Below are 18,740 nucleotides of genomic sequence, written 5' to 3'. Positions count from 1 at the left end.
AAACATCTGGACAATCCTTCTTTTTGTAAGTATCATCAAATAGATGGTCATTCTACCAATGAGTGTAATGATTTGGAAAATAGAATTCAACAACTTTTTGTAGCTCACATCATTCAAGTATTTGATGACGATGAGGTAACCCCTTGTCTTATTTCATCTCTATAACATTTAATCACCCTATCACGTTGCTCCTCACCCTATGACACAAGTAGCTAACTTAAATGGGGGCTCTTGGTCACAAGAGGTGATTATTTTTCAATTACAAACATCTTGGGCAGCAACATAATTCATTCTTGCCTCTATCTTATTTTTTCTCTTTATCTAAGATTTCACTATTCCCTTTAGGGATTGCTTTTTTCATGTCATTTCTTGAATGGAATGGTATGTCTCTTATGATTAATCTCTCCTTCGGGGAGTTGTGACCCTTCATTATAATTCTTTCTCTCTTTCTCTTTCAAGATTACCTCTTCTTTAGAATTGCATTTTACATACATTAATGTCTTTTCTTGCATTGAATATTTCTTCATGTGAGTATATTGTCCATTTACTTATGTTTAATCTCTCCTTAGAGGTTGTGTAATTCTTCTTATCATCCATACACTTGGGGGGCATTGATCTTTCTTATCCTTTCTAAGGATCCACTTTTCCTTTGTTGACTGGTGTTTGCTTATGATTTGATGTCATTCCTCGTGTGAAGTTGTTGTTTGCTCAAGGATTCTCTCTTATGCAAGAGGTGTGTATCCCTGACTACAACCTCTTTTACACTTGGATGTACATCTATTATAAACATACCCCTCACTTTGGGTCAAAAGTGTGTCGTCCTTCATCAAGAATATTTTTCACCTAACAATATGAGGAAGGTAGATATTCTTATTCTCCTTCACTTCTTTTGGTAGAAGATGTTATATTTGTAAGAAACTCCTCTTGGAGGTATACGAATTTTGAGAAAATATCTCTTCTTCTCCAAGGATCCCTTTATGCTTGTTGCAAGATATCTCTTTTTCAACTATCTTATCCTTTCTTGTAAGAGTATTGCCTCTTTAGCTTGGATTTATGAACATTGTTGCCTAAAGGATATCTCCTTGGTGTTGAAGGTGGGTATCCTTGTTTCTAGCTTCCTTAAGACATCAACATAGGTCTATGTTGACATCTTAAGGTGGGGGGGGGGGGCATACACATCACCCGATATTTGAACCATATTGTACTATATTTTTGCAATGCCTTAAATAGGGTGTTCATTCTTGAAACCAGAGAAAACAAACTCTTATGCAAGATGCTTCATGCGCAAAACCAGACATAGCATTTATATGTCTTATACAGGGTGCACAATCTCAAAACCAGAGCAAAAGAATTCTTACACGAGATGTCATCGAAACCAAACATATATCTGTCTTAAACATAATTACACATTCTCGAAACCAAAGCAAACAAACTCTTACACAAGATGTTCCTGATACCATACACACGTGCATTTTCATTTTATGTCTTAAATAGGTTGTTGCATGCTCAAAAATAAAGAAAAAAAACTCTTACACAGGATACTTAACACCTGAAACCAAACATCACTTACACACATGCATGAGGATGAGTGCAACTAGCAAAACACAACTAGACTATTCCTACTCTCCTCCCTAATATGGATCACCTAGAAAAACACATCTAGAATGTGTATCCACATATTCTTTCACTCTTCTTCTCATATATCACCTAGAAAAATAGATCAAGAATGTGTATCTATGCTTACTCTCTTTCTTCTCATGAGCTCATAGCTTTGCTATTTGTAGTTCATGGATGATGCTTGCTCTTTCTCTTTTTATGTGATCACTTGTGTTCTTGAGATTGCATTTTTCAGGAATGATATTAGTGGTTGAGACATTTTGATATCGAGGTCTCTTTGGCTAGTTGACTTGAGGCATTGTTTTTGTTTTTTAGCTTTTGTGTTGTGTGTCTTTTTTCTTTTTGCCTTTGTTCATCTTTGTTTGCCTTTTTGTCTTGTTTTGCGTGCCTTTGCATGCGATTGAGTGAGTTAAGATCCTAAGATTGGGGAATTAGTTCCTCAAAATTAGTGATGTCTTATACTCCTTGTGAATGTGCTCCTGATTGCTCCTCTCTTTCATCTCTTTCATCTCCTTTACCGTGAGTATTTGCATAGGCTCATACTCTCGTTAAAGTGGGGGCTAAATTTTGATAATCTTTTCTTGAAAATAATAAAGTGAAATTCAAAATCTTCAAATCATTACCTTCTTACCAAGATGACAAATAAAAACACAAAGTCTTTGAAATGCTATCTTATAACAATTCAACTAACCTTTCCTCAAAATAACAAGATGAAGCTCAAAGTCTTCAAAGTGTTACCTCTTTTACAATATCCCTTTACTAAGATAACGGAAACAAAGTGCAAAATCTTTATTTTGATATCAGATAATTACTAACTCTATTTAACAAGTGCTGAAATATGACACAAAGTCCACAAATCAAATTTTGTCCTACTCTTTAATGATATCTTTCCACAACACCTTTACTTAATCAAAAGAAGATTTGGTAAGAATACTCTCACCACAAACACAATGAATACAACACAAAGTTTGAATGCCAAATATATCTTCTTATTTGATCAAGTTCACAAAATAACAATAGGAACTCAAAGGTTCACTTTTGATTTTCACTTTGGCCGAGTTTTGTTGCATAAGATTAATTTTATTTTAACAATAAGCAGCCTCGTATACATAGGTGAGGTGCAATAAGCTAATCTAGGAAAGCTATGACTAAAACAAAGAAGAGTCCTATTTGACTTAGAACTCGTGCATGTTCTAGATGCAAAAAATTGAATACAAAATGACACTTAAGGTGTCGAAGTATTATTACAAAAATGCATCTATAGCTCTAGTAAATATGAAAAATACGAAGTGTCACTAGACACTCCATTTTGATCTTGCTTCATGGATACCTCAAACTTGTGCAAAACTACCTTCATTTGTCTGGATAATTGCTATAGCTCTAGATAACTATATGAGTCTTGTAATGAAATAGGAGTAAAAAAAAAAAGCTAGATGAGCTCAAAGTTTGGAAGAGACAAAAAAATGAGGAGAGAAAGGCAGTACATGTTGTGGCAAGGGAATTGAAGGAGCAAGGCAAAGTGGATAGGAAAATACAACATCAATAAAGAGAGCAACAATTTTTTACAAAAGAATGAAAAAGAGTAGAAAAAATAGAAAAAGTAGAAAGAGAGGGTTCAAAGGGATTGAGACAAAGGAAAAAGAGATGGAGGTGGCCTAGAGTGCTTTACAAGGAGAAAGGTGCTTGACTAGTCCACTTAACTGTTAACAAAAAATCTTGCATTATTTCGAGATTCAAGGTGAATATCAATATCCCTCAATATTTTACTACTATGAATTGTTTAAGTTCAACACATTTCATATAAGTTGCACTTAGTTTTCAATTCCAACACCTAGTTAGTATGAACATCATATCCCTTAACTTTCATGTACTATAAATTGTTCAAATATGACCCCATCCCATGCAATCTATACTCAATTTCTAAGTCCAACACCAACTCATGCAAATTCCAATCCAAATCCACCAACATGGAATGAGAACATGGTTGGAATAGTTAGCTTGAGTTGCTAAGAAACAACAACCTCTGTCACATTATCTCCAAATGCTTTTCCCATTTAGTTTAATTAAGGTTGGGAGGAATGAATCAAAAAAATATCATTAAAGCCTACAAAGACATCCTTTTTTGTTTACTTATTTAGTGTATGTCAGGGATTACAAATTTTTGTTACGAATATAAGTTTTTAGTTCTTTCAGATGGTAATGACATGCTTTTTGTTTGAAAGCATATGCAATCGGTAAGATGTATTCAATGTAATTTTCCCTATGTAGATGCAATCTACCATATGTACATAGCATTAGTCCAACGTGTTCAATGGTTTCTTATTTAGATGGCTAATTGCTCCTGGGTTGAGACCACGCTCAAACATTATGTGGCACACCACTAATACATGTTTTGTAGTTCCATATGCTGAGAAAGTAGTAGTTCATCACTCGCAACATATACTTTCTTGCATTTATTGTGTGTTATCTGCTCGTTCCATCTTATCTAGACACGTTACTATGCATCCCTTACCATGTATTGAATTCTAATGGTGCCAAATTTTGATACATTTGAGCATTGAATTCTTCACAATCTCACTTATCTTGCTCACACACACCCCATTGCCTACACACATATTCTCGAGTGTTCATTTCTTTAGCGTCCTAAAATTGCACCCCATGCAATTTTGACCGCATTTTGGGCCCTCACCTTACAGGTCTCATCCTCATGCTTGATCGAGACCCATCTATGCCTCTGCTATGCAACCAAACTTCATGATTGCATCTTATAACTTGCACAACCCCTTGTCCCTGTCCCAATTTAGGGTAGGACTAGGGCACCACACCCTAGTCCTCCCTAATTGGGCCCTATTTTGGCCCCTAGGCCCTATCTCAAATTTGAGCGGGAAATAAATCCCCCATGTCGGCCCATGTTGGCCTATATCAAAAAATTAAATATGCGATGATATGCAGATATATAAGGATGTCTTCCCCTCTCATTTTATAGAACATGATAACATGACAAAGTGGAGAAGGCAAGGAGACTACATTCAAGCATTCATTCATCGAGCATTCTTGAAGGCTGCATATTCTTCATCTATCCATTGGAGAATAATTACATCATTCATTTTCAAGCATGTGTGTGGGTCAGGGTTTTGTCATGTTCATGTCATTTCATACAACACATGTGATTACATCTAAGAAACATAGCATCATCATCATCTATTGTGGATCTGAAAGTATACCTTTCCATCATTTATTTCAAACATTTGTAGTATTTCATTCAAGGTTGATTCCAAACCGGGGTTTGACTTAGGCAAACCCCTATTCCCAACCCCTTTTCTTCTTCTTTTTGTGTGCAGGAAGCAAGTGCACAACTGTACTTCTAGAATTAAGCTTTATTTGCACAGACGGAAAAAGCCTTTTTGACGCACATAAAGTTTGGAGGACCGTTAGGAGGGCGACCTGGTCCAGATAAACGGTCCCTGCAACTTTTGGTAGATTTCGTAGATCAGCTATGAATCATCTCAAACTTTTTAGATCCAAGTGCACGACTGAATCCCAAATATGTAGCTCACTGTTTCCGCTTATCTTGTCTTCAGTTTTAACACTTTACTCATTCAACTTACAAAAGAGGGTCAAACACATTCCAAACACAATCAATCTACTTAGTATTCAATCCTCACATGATTTGGGATTGGATCTAGTGGATTCATCCCCTCTTTTGAATGTAAAGTCCTCCAAGTGAAAATCGGCTTAGTGAATTCACCACTAATTTTCCACTTTACAATTTCAATAGTCACCAATACATGTTTTGCTATGCTCTATGTTCAATAATGCATTGGGGGGACTTGATTTCCTAGAATCCTTTTGTGTTAAATTATGTTGCACATATCCACAATTCAATGTGAAAGGAAAACTACAACATACTTGAACACCAAAGTCTCTTTGGAAACCAAGTCTCCCAAATGTTACCACCTCACACTCAGTTAAGTTTAATGTCATTTATGATGCAAATGATGTTGGCATTGTTGTGCAAATGCCTTTATGATGTGAATGTTGTTAATTGGAGACGTTCATGGATTTGGTTGTGTAAGGAAGTTAAGTAGTGGAACAACTTCCTACACTAACCTTAAGAGGAGGGTAATGCAAAAAAATTCACAAATTATTACAACAGTTATAGAAACTTAACATAAAAAAACATAAATAGTATGCAAACCACAACACAATGATTTACATGGGGAAAACCCTTTCTAAAGAAAAATCGTACACTCCAAAAGTCATCCAATGCATTATTTAGAAATCAACAACAAATTACAATATATTTGTAGTGCAAGCTTCTTACAAGAGTACCACCAACGAGATCCAGATGCAAATCAACAACTAACCGACTCTGATATTTACACAATAGTGGCAAACAACATTTACATCATCTAGAAAATTTAGGCATTTACAACAAGACATGGGCATACTTGTGGCATATTGCATCCACATAAGTGAATTTAAATTTCTTGGGTTAACCATTTAAATTTTGATGTGGCACTATATTGTTTTAATTAATTTTTGGTCCATGTGGTACTCCATGTGGACTCCCAAAGGTACCCTAGTCTATAAGGGGCCCCTCTGTCTAACATTACATGTAGAGGATAATACTTTATGTTTGTTGCTCTCTCATGTGTTAGCATATGTAACTTTATTGTATTTTTTAACATTCTATGATTTTTTGGGTACCTACCATGGTTGATTAAGACTACAAGCACAGGTCGTTGGTAATCCAATGACTATGGTCTAATTGATAAAATGGATTTTTGCAAATTAAGATCTTCAAATCTCTTTGCCTTGTTCTCATATCAAGACTATTCTAATTGGGGAATGTATGAAGTGCATCAACGACTATGAATCGATGTTGTACTAAATATGTCATATACCTAAATCTCTTTACCTTGTTCCCATCTCAAGATTGTTTTAATTAGGGAATGAAAGAGTTAATTGGATCTATCACACACACACACACACACACACACATGCACACACACACACACATGCATGCACGCACACGCACAGACACATGCACGCACACGCACAGACACATGCACGTGCACACAGAGAGAGAGAGAGAGAGAGAGAGAGAGAGAGAGAGAGAGAGAGAGAGAGAGAGAGAGAGAGAGAGAGAGAGAGAGAGAGAGAGAGAGAGAGAGAGAGAGAGAGAGAGAGAGAGGGCCATCCAAATAGGCAATTATTGAACATGTTGGACCAATGATATGCATACCCATGATAGGTAGACATCCACAGACAATATTAAAATTTTTAGATTATTTTTAAATTTTTTTCAATCCACGTAACAAACCACATGAAACCCAAAAGTAACCCACTCCACTACAGACTCCCTCTCCCCTACTTCGTTGCCAATATACCATGGAAAGCCAAAATCCTCATTGCTCAATTAAGAACTAATTCTCATCAACTCTGCAGCAAAACCGAATGTTGGAAAAGATTAAAAGAAGCTTGGGAGGAAAGAGTGCACATTTTTTGCACTTCAGGTAAAGTTGAAATAGAAAAACACTTCATTCTAAAATGTGATGCTTTCAAGACTAGTAGGGATAGTTATATTGACAGCCTAGCACCCAACTCATAGGATAACTTATTCAACGAGGGGTTTGTGGAGAAGTTAGGGGTACTGATCATCATGACACAAGAAAAAAGTTGAAATGCAAAAATCAGTTTGTAAAGGATTCTGTCCCATAGATTATATTTAACCTCGTGAACGTTAAATAATTTCATACTTTCTTTCCTTCTATAAATCTCCTCAGCGTCCATTGAATTTCTTATAAAGGCCCCTTCCATGGGACCGCAGCCTTAGGCCTAGTATTTATTTCAAAAGATTTTGGGAGCGTCAGCACATAACTTTAGCCCCAAATTCGAACCCTGGCAAACAAAAAGTGGCCATAAACCATGCTGAAACCTTTGTAACAACATCACTGAGCAAAACAGAACAAAATACAGGAAAAGAGGAGGGGAAAGGAGAAAAACAATGTTGGCACGTATTTTTGCTCAGAGGCGGGCATGCACTTTCTTCTCCATATTTTCACCAGGTGAGCGGTTATTGAATTTGATTATTTAGCTTCAAATCTTCCATTTTACAGACTGTATTCGTATAGCCTTGACGGGCACCAGGGCCACGCTGCAATATTCAGTATATGTTAGAAAACCCATCTACAATAAATTTTTCTTTATCTACTGGAATAGATCTCCTATGGCCTGACCTTAATCTTGATAATTGCATTTTGTTTGATAGATTTGAAATACAATTGTTCCGCTCATTTTTTTGCCGTCTGGTTCTCATCAACTGACTCGTGAAAATCCATGCTCCACAGCCCAGTGCTTGCAGAAAATCTATGATTTAGAAAATAATTCAGCAAACAAGTACTTCTTCACAGAAAATAGGTAATAATGGACCTACACTAATTGTGAGAGAATTTCTACTGCAAGAGTATTGAGGAGTTTCTGCAGATCAAACCAATGCTTTTAATGTTTTGCCAGTATTCTCAGTAACTTGAATGGGATTTGCTCGTGCCACAAAAACCTGGATGCTAGTGGTCTTACCGGCCTGACAACTATTTGCAAAATTCAGACACAGAACTTCATCTTTTGCTTTTTATACAATGAATCAACTTTCTTACTTCATAGATTAGGTTATTTATCCCCATTTCTTTTATCAACCATCCTATTGAGGCCACTAAGTAAACTCAGGAAACAAGCAGTTGCTTGTAACAAATGCAAAAAGCTAAAGCAAGATACTAACAAAAGTACCTTTATACCCTCATCAAATCTTGTGCAAGACCATGAATGTGGAGTTCTGTCACTAGCTATATCATCTACCTTTGTTGCAGCTTGCCTTACCTACTGCTTACAATACTTATACAGGATCCTTCAATATAAATTGTGAGATTTAGACATATATACCCAGAGAGAGTTATTGCTATTAAATTCCATATTAATGTTTAGTACCCTGTGATAATTTTATCTTTAATCAAAGGCTATAGTTAGCCTTGTGGACGTTAAAATAATTTCTTCTTCTTTCAAAGTAGTATTCAGATTCCATTCACCCATAAGCCAAGTTATACATCAAAGAAATATATGCTTGGAAAGTTTATTAATACTTTTCCAATTCCATTTTAGGAGAGTGATGCAGATTAAATATCAAAACAGCATGAGTATTGGCATTCCAAATCCACAACCTACCATCACATCACCTGTAATGTCCCCACTTTGAAATGTAATTTAATAATAAATGATAATAATAAAATCACAATACAAAAGAATAAAATAAAAATAAAAATATAATTAAATATAGTTAAGATTTGATTAAAGTTAATGAATGGTCAAAACTCAAAAGGCATGAAATGATAAGTTGTGACTCCCCCAAATATGAGGTATAAAAAGGAGGAGAGAACTCATTGGAAGAGGGGATAATTTGGGAATGAGAAGTGCAGATCTGATTTAAATAAGAAGTGCAGATCTGATTGTGAAAGGTTGTGTCCCTTTCAAAGGGCAGAAATAATGAAGATTTGCACTCTTTCAAAGGGTGTGTCTCTTGCCAAAGGGCATACATGATGAAGAGGTGTAACCCCCCCCTCACATTGAGATACATAAAGGAAAGGAATCAAAAGTCTCCAGTAACATCACCACAGATCAGATCGGATGAGAACTGTTATTAAGTTACAGGCAGTAACATTTTTGTTCTTGGTGGTTGTTGTGACGTTTTCACACATCGCCCCATTGCAAATGGGGACCCCCTGCTTTTTTGCTTTCTAGGGTTTGTTTTCTAGGTCTTTTAGGGTTTTGTCAGTTAGCCTTTGCATTTTGAGTGTCGCCAAGGGGATCACATGGATAGCAAGTCCGGCTTGAGTGATGTCCTGGTCCTGAAATTTGGCTAAGTCTGAGAGTCTTGGTCCTGAAATTTGGCTAAGTCTGAGAGTCCTGATCCTGAAATTTGGCTAAGTCTGGAATGTCTTGATCTTGAAATTTGACTAAGTCTAGAAACTGAAAAACCTCCAAAAACTAGATTTTGCAATATAACTCCTGGAGGTCTAAAACCACTCTCAAACATCCTGAAAGTATATATGGAATATAACTTAAAGTATAAGTATACTTAAATGTTATATTCCATAAAATTATCCTGTCAGAGAGTTCAAAAACATCGCTACGGACCCTCACTGAAGGCCCACAGCGAGAAACTTCAAAAACCCACCTTTTTCCCAAAATTTGACAAAGCTAAGTTTGCAATTCCATGAAAGGACCTAGTTGAAACATCTTGAAGAAGTTTTGGAGGTTGAAAAGTGCTAAACTTGAGCAAAAAATGAAAAATCGCTCCTGACCCTCAGTGAAGGTCCAGAGCGAAATTTGCATTTTCACCTATTTTTCCTCATAAAAAATGTCAAATTTGAAGTACAACATGTTAACGGGATATCAATTTACCCTCCAGGAGATTTTCAAGTTGAAATGTGGAATATTCAAGGCTAAAAATCAAAAGTCGCTCCTGACCCTCAGAGAGGGTCCAGAGCGAAATCCTCATGAAATCTCATTAAGCCTTGTTTTAAAAATTAATATTCTCCAAATTGCATTAGGCCGCCAAAATTGCTAATTTTGAGGCATGTGGAAAATTAAGATTAAATTGACATTAAAATTTTGGCATTTAATAAATTGATTTTAGGCCTTAAAAAAATCGAACTTCTATTGTGAAGGCATTTAAAATTAATTTTTATTAAATTAAAATTAAATATAGAGCGCACAAGGCCTTATTTTCACTTATTTTGCCAAGTCGGCCCCCCTTTTTTGGAAATTTATTTATTTTTAACCTCTTTTTTGCCAAGTCGGCCTAGAGGGAGCAAAGGGGTGAGCGCTCTATATATTGGAGGTGTTTTTCCACAATTCAAATCATTCAATCATTGCCTTAAGATCGAATTTGGAGAGCTAATTGGAGGTGCGAAATCTGGTTTGCTTGGAGGGAATTTATTTCAAGTGTTGAAGACTAGAAGGAAGTGGAGCTGATTCTTTTGAAGGCTAAAGGAGGCGCATTTTATCCAAGGGAGAACTTTGATCTACATTTTGCCTAGCGAAATTCATCTATTTTTGCATCATTTCTTAGAGTTTAATGCTCAAGAGGAGGTATGGCGAAATCATCTTGACACCATTGTTGAAGATTTGAATTTTGAACATTTGTTTTGGAAAAATCTAAATATTGCATGGTTAATTAGGAAATGATAACTCTAGATTTATCATGGGGTTTCCTAATTAAAATCTTAAATCTTCCTTTTGAATCCTAATTTCTACACTGCAAGATATATTACTAATTGTGAAATGTTGTGTAGGTATCAAGATGGCGACTCCAAAGCTCGGAGGATCTACAAGTTGGCAGGTTCTCATCAAAGACGATCAAGCAAGGATAAGGGCGACCTCCTCCAGTCTAGCATTGACAAAGACGACCTTCTTTGGACTAACGTCATCAAGGGCGACCTCTTCCAATCCAGCATTCCAAGGCGAGGTACATCAATCATCCTGCACATCAAAGACAAAAGAAGTCAGAGCAAGGGTTCGTTGAAGAAGCAGAGAGTTTCAGAAGAGTTAATTAAAGCTAGCTTCTCAGCAACATCAAATTGGCATCAACCAAGTGTCGGACGAGGTGGCATCCCAGTCATCACTTCTCCAGACGATGTGGTCCATCTCAGCGTGTCCAGATTCAATGTACCTAACTCATGGGAGGTGGCACAAACTTCTATGTACCTACCCTAGCTATCCATTGGTTGAATTTTCCAGAGAAAACATGTGTCCTTAAAATGTAATTTTATCATTGGTCAAGCATTAAATGTTATGTAATGGTTGTAACAAACCCTAATTAGGGTTTTCATTGTTGAATCTTGGCCATTGATCTCAAATTCATCTGAGCCATCGAATTGTATTGTGGGCACTATATAAGCCCCGGCTCTTCATTTGTAAAGGATAATAGAAGACAGATAATCAGTAGTTAGAAGGTGATTAGCTAGTTGATAGAATAGCAATTAGAGTAGAGTAGAGGGAGAAGGCAAAGATTGTTGCCAATATGTTGTTGTAAAAGACTTGTAAAACTTCATTGAAGAAATGGTGAAATTTATGGGTCGATTCGACAATTTGCATGGTCTCTATACTTCTCATATTTGATTTCATGTTATTAGATGAGTGGAAGAAATGTGCTTGATTGATGGTGAAATTCGTATATCCATACTACTAGCAGTTTGTTGATTGCAGACTTGCCTTGTGTAGTCAACTGGAATTATTCAGCTTAAGCTTAACTTCAATTGCCGCTTCTTCATTGATATGCATCAGCCTGATGGTGTCTATGCCTATAGTGATGATTTGAACATCATAAAGCTTTCCTTCGAAGATCGCACTAACTTTGTGGAGATGGTCCTGGGATGTCAAAACAAGACTTAGTTAGAATTTCATCAAAGATCATTCATTGCTCTTACATTCTTAGTGTTAGGATTAGATCCTTTCCTCGCCCTCGTCTTTTTCCTTTTTTTCGAATCTAAGGCAGTAAAATCCTGTGTTCCAGCAATATTCAAAGCAAATCAGACGTCCAGTCATCAAGTGTAAGTCCCCTTGTGATTCCAGCAAATCACATCATACCACAGAGAGCTTATCCACATGTAGAGATCCTACAGAAAAGAACCTTGAAGTCATCCCGATTGATCCTTTTCACGATATCTTCAGCATTCGGAGACTTTACTCAAGAGAGGATAAGGTACCCTTAGGTATTTTATTCTGTGTTTGATAGTGTACAAAATACACGTCAATAGTGGTATGCATGGGGATATGTTTAATATGTGTGCTTAATATATGAAGCCTGATAATGTTCTTATGCAGAATTTAATAGTAATATTAATATAGACTGCAATATGTATGGCAGTCATACTTTATATATATATATAGAGAGAGAGAGAGAGAGAGAGCGAGAGAGAGAGAGAATGTTTGATCAGACAAATAACAATATTAGAATGTAAATCAGAAATAACCATTAAGTTAATAATAGCAAGAAGAATATGTTTATATGTAATGCTTGTTACTACTGTTAGTATTTAAGAAGTTGGGGATTGAGATGTTCCAAAGAGGAGCAGTCTAAATCCAAGCAATAGGATAAGTCCCAAGATAGGGTGGGGATTAGCGACCCATAAGCCTTGAGGGTATATGTTGAGTTTAATACTTTCAGATTAATATAAAACTTAGAAATCAGAATTTAGTTTCTAACTAGATTGATTAGCTGAAAGATTTAGAGATTTCTAGATTTAGGCATAACATAGAAATGAACAAAAATAAGAACAAGACACGGTCACCCTGGGAAAACCTCCTAGGAGGAAAAACCCAGCCAAAAAAGATCCTCAGATCTGATTATGGATTATATTCATAAAATGATTACAACACTTATCTCAATTACTTGAAGATGTCTGAGATGTTTGCTCTTAGGGCTGATGAAATCAACAACAGGTCTGCACTTTCATGAGCATCAGGTCTGCCCCTTTAACACACCAACCAGCACTCAGGCTCATACCCTAGATCTGCACTTTTAGTGCATCTTAAGTTTGCACTTTTGCTTGAGACTGGACTGCAACCTTAGCGCCTTGAATCTAGAATAGTTTGCCCTCCTTAATGATGGTATTTGCTCTTAATGTTAGCACCTTCGATGACAAAGATAATTCACAATTATTCCTTCTTCAAACTTCACATAAGGCAGATGTATAATTCGCATTGAGAGATCTTATGTTGAGTGAATAATGAGGTGAAGTTGTCATTTATTTATATGTGGTGCAAGATCTTAGTTAGTTCGGCTTTTGCTTTATAATTAACTTTTATTTATTAATTTCCTTTTGAGCGAATTGCCTTGATAGAATAGGGTCGGCCCTATTTTGTGGGAGCATGTTTTGAGTGTGGCGTGAGGATTTAGGGGTGCCGTGAGAGATAGGGCCCAGCCCTACACGTTGAAGGAGGGGCCAGCCCTTTGGGTGGATTCCAATGTTGCCTAAGGCAATTGGAATCCACCATTCCTTCCTAATTACAATCAGCAGTATAGACCCAAGATAGATAAGGGCTTGGATCTGTAAACTTTGAGGGAACCTATTGTATTTCATCTCTAAGCACTTTGGTAACATACATAGACCCTTCTCCCTTTAAACTGAAGTAGTAGCAGGGCCTAATATCTATATTAAGAATTATGAATAATGAAATTAATCATCTAATGAGGAAAATAAATAAGCACTTGTTAATAACTAATAAATTGAAGAATATCAATGACTGGCTTCATGATTAGTCTCTCAATCAATTTTAGTATATTGAAATAGATAAATTATGGTTAAAACAGGCCTAAACCTAGTAGGGGACATTAAATCACCAATTTTTAGAGGACCGTGTTTACTTTTTAAATCATACCTTTTGGTGCGAGATTGACTTCAACAAAATCAGAAAACTTGTTCACCCATTTTACAGGACATATCTGAATGCTTTAAAGTATCTGAATGCTTTAAAGAGTCATGTTGATACTGGAAAAGTTTCACCGAGCAACGAGAAGAATGCATGTAAAAGGGATCCAATATATAGAATTTTAGAAAATCTCTACCTAATCGAAACTTTCTGTATTCAATTCCTTTCTATCAAGTTAAATGTCTCTAATCTGCTGCTTCTTTGTTGCTAGTCCATGCTGGTTGATGTATGATTATTTTGCCAAAGCCTTGTATGATCTATCTCGTCTCTCTTTTATAATTTTAAAGTCTGCCTTTTGCTTAAGCCCATAAGGAATATTGACGAAAAGGAAGATAGACAACACAATTGCCCATATCTGTCAGAAGCTGCAGTTAGCTTCTTCTCCCATGTTATGTAGCTGAGGTTGGTTGAAATGCCAATAGTTGTCATACTGCATGGATCTAATGCCATCTTTTCTAATACTGCTTTAGGAAACACCAAGTTTTTTACAATAATTATTACATATTGCATATGAATGTTCTTTCTTTGCAAAAGCACTTGACTCCAAGAGGGCAAATAATTTGGGTATCTATGCAACTTTTGGAACTGCAGGAAGGGACACAGCAGGATAGATACAATCTATGGTTGTCTGCTAATTTTTAAATGTCATGCACATATGAATTGTAGCTATAGCTAACAACTGCAAACCTCTTCCATGAGACAAATAGCATGCAGTCTTGAGCACCTTTCCGAGGCTGTAGCTTACTTATGATAGTGGTGGATAGGTAAGGCAGAAATAAATTAGTTATGTCAGGTTTATTACTGTGGTTCTATGGCATCTAGAGATGACACAAATTTGTGCTATATTATTTCTTTCCATTGATAATAGATGAAATATGACCAGAATGCAGCCTTTTTTAGAAGGGTAAAATAGAGGAATAAAATGTAAATCATGTAATAGCTGTGTTGGTAGGAATATTACAAGACATGTAATTGTTTTGCAAAACAAATAAGCCGTGCAAAAAGCTTAACAAGGTTAGAGGTTCTATCAATGGAAATAGTTCCAACTTCCCACAATATCTGCTATTTGGCCTGCTGTGACATTGTGATGTGCCCAACTCAAACCTTGAAGATTAACAGTGTGTTGGCTGTCCTTTCCCTGAATTACCCAAGAGGAAGAGGATGTAGAGCATTAGAAGGAAACGACAGCAAACGTGTGTAGAAAACTGGTGACATACCCAAGGAAGTAGAATACTCTCTAATGCTATCACGACTTTTCTACAGTTTCTACGGTATGTCAGATGTGCCTTCTGCAACTGATGGAGAGCATTTTGTTTCTCAAGAGCAAGAGAAACTAAAATGCTGTTTTTTTTGCTAGGCTGCATGGAAGCAAGCCTTACTTGTTAGAGAGTGTATAATTGTCTGCTGTATTGGAAATCTGTGACATTCTAGCTTAAATGCTGCAGTGGTGCATATTCCTGTTGGGCATGTACCCAGGCTGGGGCCCACTGACAATCAGGCAGCCATGTGTCCACGAGGGGCCTGACCTGTGCTGACACTCCGGTCGGACAAAAACCCCACTCTTAATGCTAGTGGGCGCCATTCACCACCAATCTGAGCTTTTGGCGTAGTGGTTGCCTTTCTTGGTATTAGAGCTGAGGTCTTGAGGTCGAGCCCTATAGAGTGTGGTGGGCTGTGATGTTCTATCCTAAATGCTGTGGTGGTGCAGATTCCCGTTGGGCGTGTACCCAGGGCTAGGACCCACCCACGATCGGGCAACCGTGTGTCCACGAGGGGGCTGACCTGCATTGACACTCTGGAAACCCCACTCTTAATGCTAGTGGGTGCCATTCACCACCAGTCAGAGCTTTTGGCGTAGTGGTTGCCTTGCTCTGAAAGGAACCTTGCTATATACCAATGCAACTTAATATATTTCACACAATTCACAACTTTGATTACAGAGATTATAAGGTCCAACACAGAAAGTAAACGATGGAACAGATAAAACAATATCAGCGTTAGAAGTCGCTGATATAGGTTAGCAGATAAAAATAATTCTCAACATCAATACAGTCTGCAAATGAACAAAGGATTGGCACTTCATATGCTACTGGAGAATATTATTAATTAGCACATACTCTAAAAAAAACAGAGTTTCATATGATCAGGAACATCATTATCCCAGTATAATGCCAATGGAAGTATCACATACAGATCAGACTATTTGATTTAGGTGACATGGCCCGATAAGCTCTCAGGTGCAAGCACTCGATGCTGGTAACTTTGGACTCTCTGCTTTTTTGGGTCAGACACAATGACATTCTCCGATGTAAGCCTTATTCTGGGCAACCTTTCTTCTTCAGACTGATTCGTATATGATTTTTCTTTGTCACAGATCCTCCAGTATTTGATACTGAGCCAGGTCCTTCTCTCCTTGAATCACACTGATCTTGCCTACGCTCAGACTCTATTACCCAGACACAATCTCCAGCTATCAACCTTCTTATTGGCAGGTGTCGAGAGACACACTAAAGTTATTCAAAAGGTGTTTGGTTTGACACTTGAAGCCAGAGTGGAATTGATGTTGAGAAATTTGGTCCTCATGTACAAAAAGTTCAGAAAGCCTTCTCTCTTCTCTACATATCTCATCATGATGATGGATTGTGGAGTGTAATCCAAAATGTTGACGGAGAAAAAAGCATACACAGTCAAATCTAGTAACCCTTAAGCTAACTTATAGGGTAGTTAGTTTGCCCCATTAATGGAAACCTATTGGAGATGAAGTTCGTGTTGACATGATTGTCCTTGCTAGGGGAATTGAGCCATTGGATGCAGACAAATTTATGTTTAATTTCCAAGACGCTATCCAAGTCTTTAACCATGCTACAGGTAGGGTGCTGGAACGAAGATACCTCCATTGTCATTAGGGTCTCTATCTTATATTCAAAACTCTCACAGGACAATTTTGTACAGTTTTGGGAATTATTTGGCTAGGCAGATTCACAATGAGATAGCTGATTTCGAAAGAATGAATTATCACAAAAGATTTGGGAGGTACTTGGCTCTATGTTGCATTTTCTTGCATGCCCTGCCAAATGGCTAGGATGTCAGGTTGGGAATAAAATCTGTCTCTCCAAAAACTTCTAGAGGCTGGATCAAGTTGGTGCAATTATGGTACACTCATATTGATAGGCATCATACCTACTCATCTTATTGCAGTTTTGAAAATAATTTTGTGATTTTGCTTTTAAAGAAACTAATGGGGGAATGTAATGTCCCCTACTAGGAGGCTGCCAGTTTCCCAATAATCAACACCCATTACTTAATATTATCATGCCTTATATTAATTTATCAAACTAGATAACCATATTTATTCATAGTAGAATTGATAGTGGCTTTATTCAAGCTCCAATTCTTACTTCCTTTCTAATCCTCAACCCTGGATGGGGATTTACTCGTCTAGGGCGTGATGACACCATCTCCATAATTGGGCCCAGGTTTCAGGAACATCCGTCCAGACCACCCTTGGGGATCACCTAATTTGGGATGGATTTCCGTCTCTCCCTAACAACATCACGCCTCAACTTATGGGGGGGGACAATAGAAATGATTAAGTAATTGGGCTGTGAATATGCTAGTATGCTCTGTATTATGAATATATGCATATATCGATATCATTAGCATAATATAAACATCAATCATATTGTAATCGATATTCCTAGTGCATTTATGTAATTGATTGTATTAAATACTTGGGAAACAAAATATATAATTATATAAATAGATTGATGTTGTAAGATATTAGCTTCATACCAATCTGCTATCACAGAACTGTAATGCCTGATCTTCTCCTTGATGAGTATTAATCCTTTTATATCCTCTTTTGATCTGATTCCATGGTTCCATTAGAGGGTCATGTGTTGTTTATAACTTTATATATATCCCAATCGAAGATGGAGAGTTGTGTCTTTCTCCATATTCTTGTAAGGGTCGCTACTCCCCATAAGTTATCCTTTGCCTTAACTAACAACCATTTGCTGATCGCACCTCTATGATTGTTTAATGACACATATTAACATAAGCACAAACCTTCGTATGCCTCTAAATCTATTCTGTGCATTATTATCTTAGATAAGTCTATGCATTGATGTAATCTAAGATTGCTGGCCATTGATGGAATGGAATCATTGCCCTCATTTCTGCTTTGTGAAGATAATTGCTGGCTGATATGTTGACTTCAAAAAATTGCGAAATCTCATAAATGAGATGATTTTCTGATTAACGGTGTCTCTTGATTTATTTATTTATGTTTTCTTCCTGTTAGAAGGTGGGTGAGAGGCTGTTGATAGGTGGGGCATGACAGGGAAAATAGGCCTTGGCTGATAGAGGAGGTAATTAAATTTATCAAGCCCATGCAGATAAACCTACTGGAGTATTGTAGTGGAATTCGAGAGATTTGTTCTTCTTCAAAAAGTATACATTGATCAAAATTTTTGGAGCCATGATCAACCCCTATATATTGCTTCATATTGTATCTCTTTGAATTGCTTTTCTATAAGCAATAAGACGGTTGCACCCTGCTGGCAAGTCCCATTTTAAGAATCACGGCAAGGGTGGGTTTCTTCCTCATGCTATAGAAATTCGGGATTTCAAAT

At 36.9% G+C, this 18,740-nt stretch overlaps 1 protein-coding gene across 1 annotated transcript in view; it reads left to right on the top strand.

Moving 5' to 3' along the window:
- The first annotated feature begins 7,445 nt into the window (after positions 1-7,445).
- LOC131072717 (small ribosomal subunit protein uS11m) overlaps positions 7,446-18,740 on the top strand; it is a 28,912-nt gene continuing 17,617 nt past the window's right edge. The window contains exon 1 of the mRNA XM_058008961.2: positions 7,446-7,688. Within this exon, the coding sequence (XP_057864944.2) occupies positions 7,628-7,688 (61 nt within the window). The 5' untranslated portion in view covers positions 7,446-7,627. The remainder of the gene's footprint in view (positions 7,689-18,740) is intronic.

The sequence above is a fragment of the Cryptomeria japonica genome, chromosome 5, assembly GCF_030272615.1.
Source record: "Cryptomeria japonica chromosome 5, Sugi_1.0, whole genome shotgun sequence".
Lineage (NCBI taxonomy): Eukaryota > Viridiplantae > Streptophyta > Pinopsida > Cupressales > Cupressaceae > Cryptomeria > Cryptomeria japonica.
The sequence above is the reverse complement of the archived record's forward strand: the minus strand, read 5'-3'. Positions and strand labels throughout refer to the sequence as shown.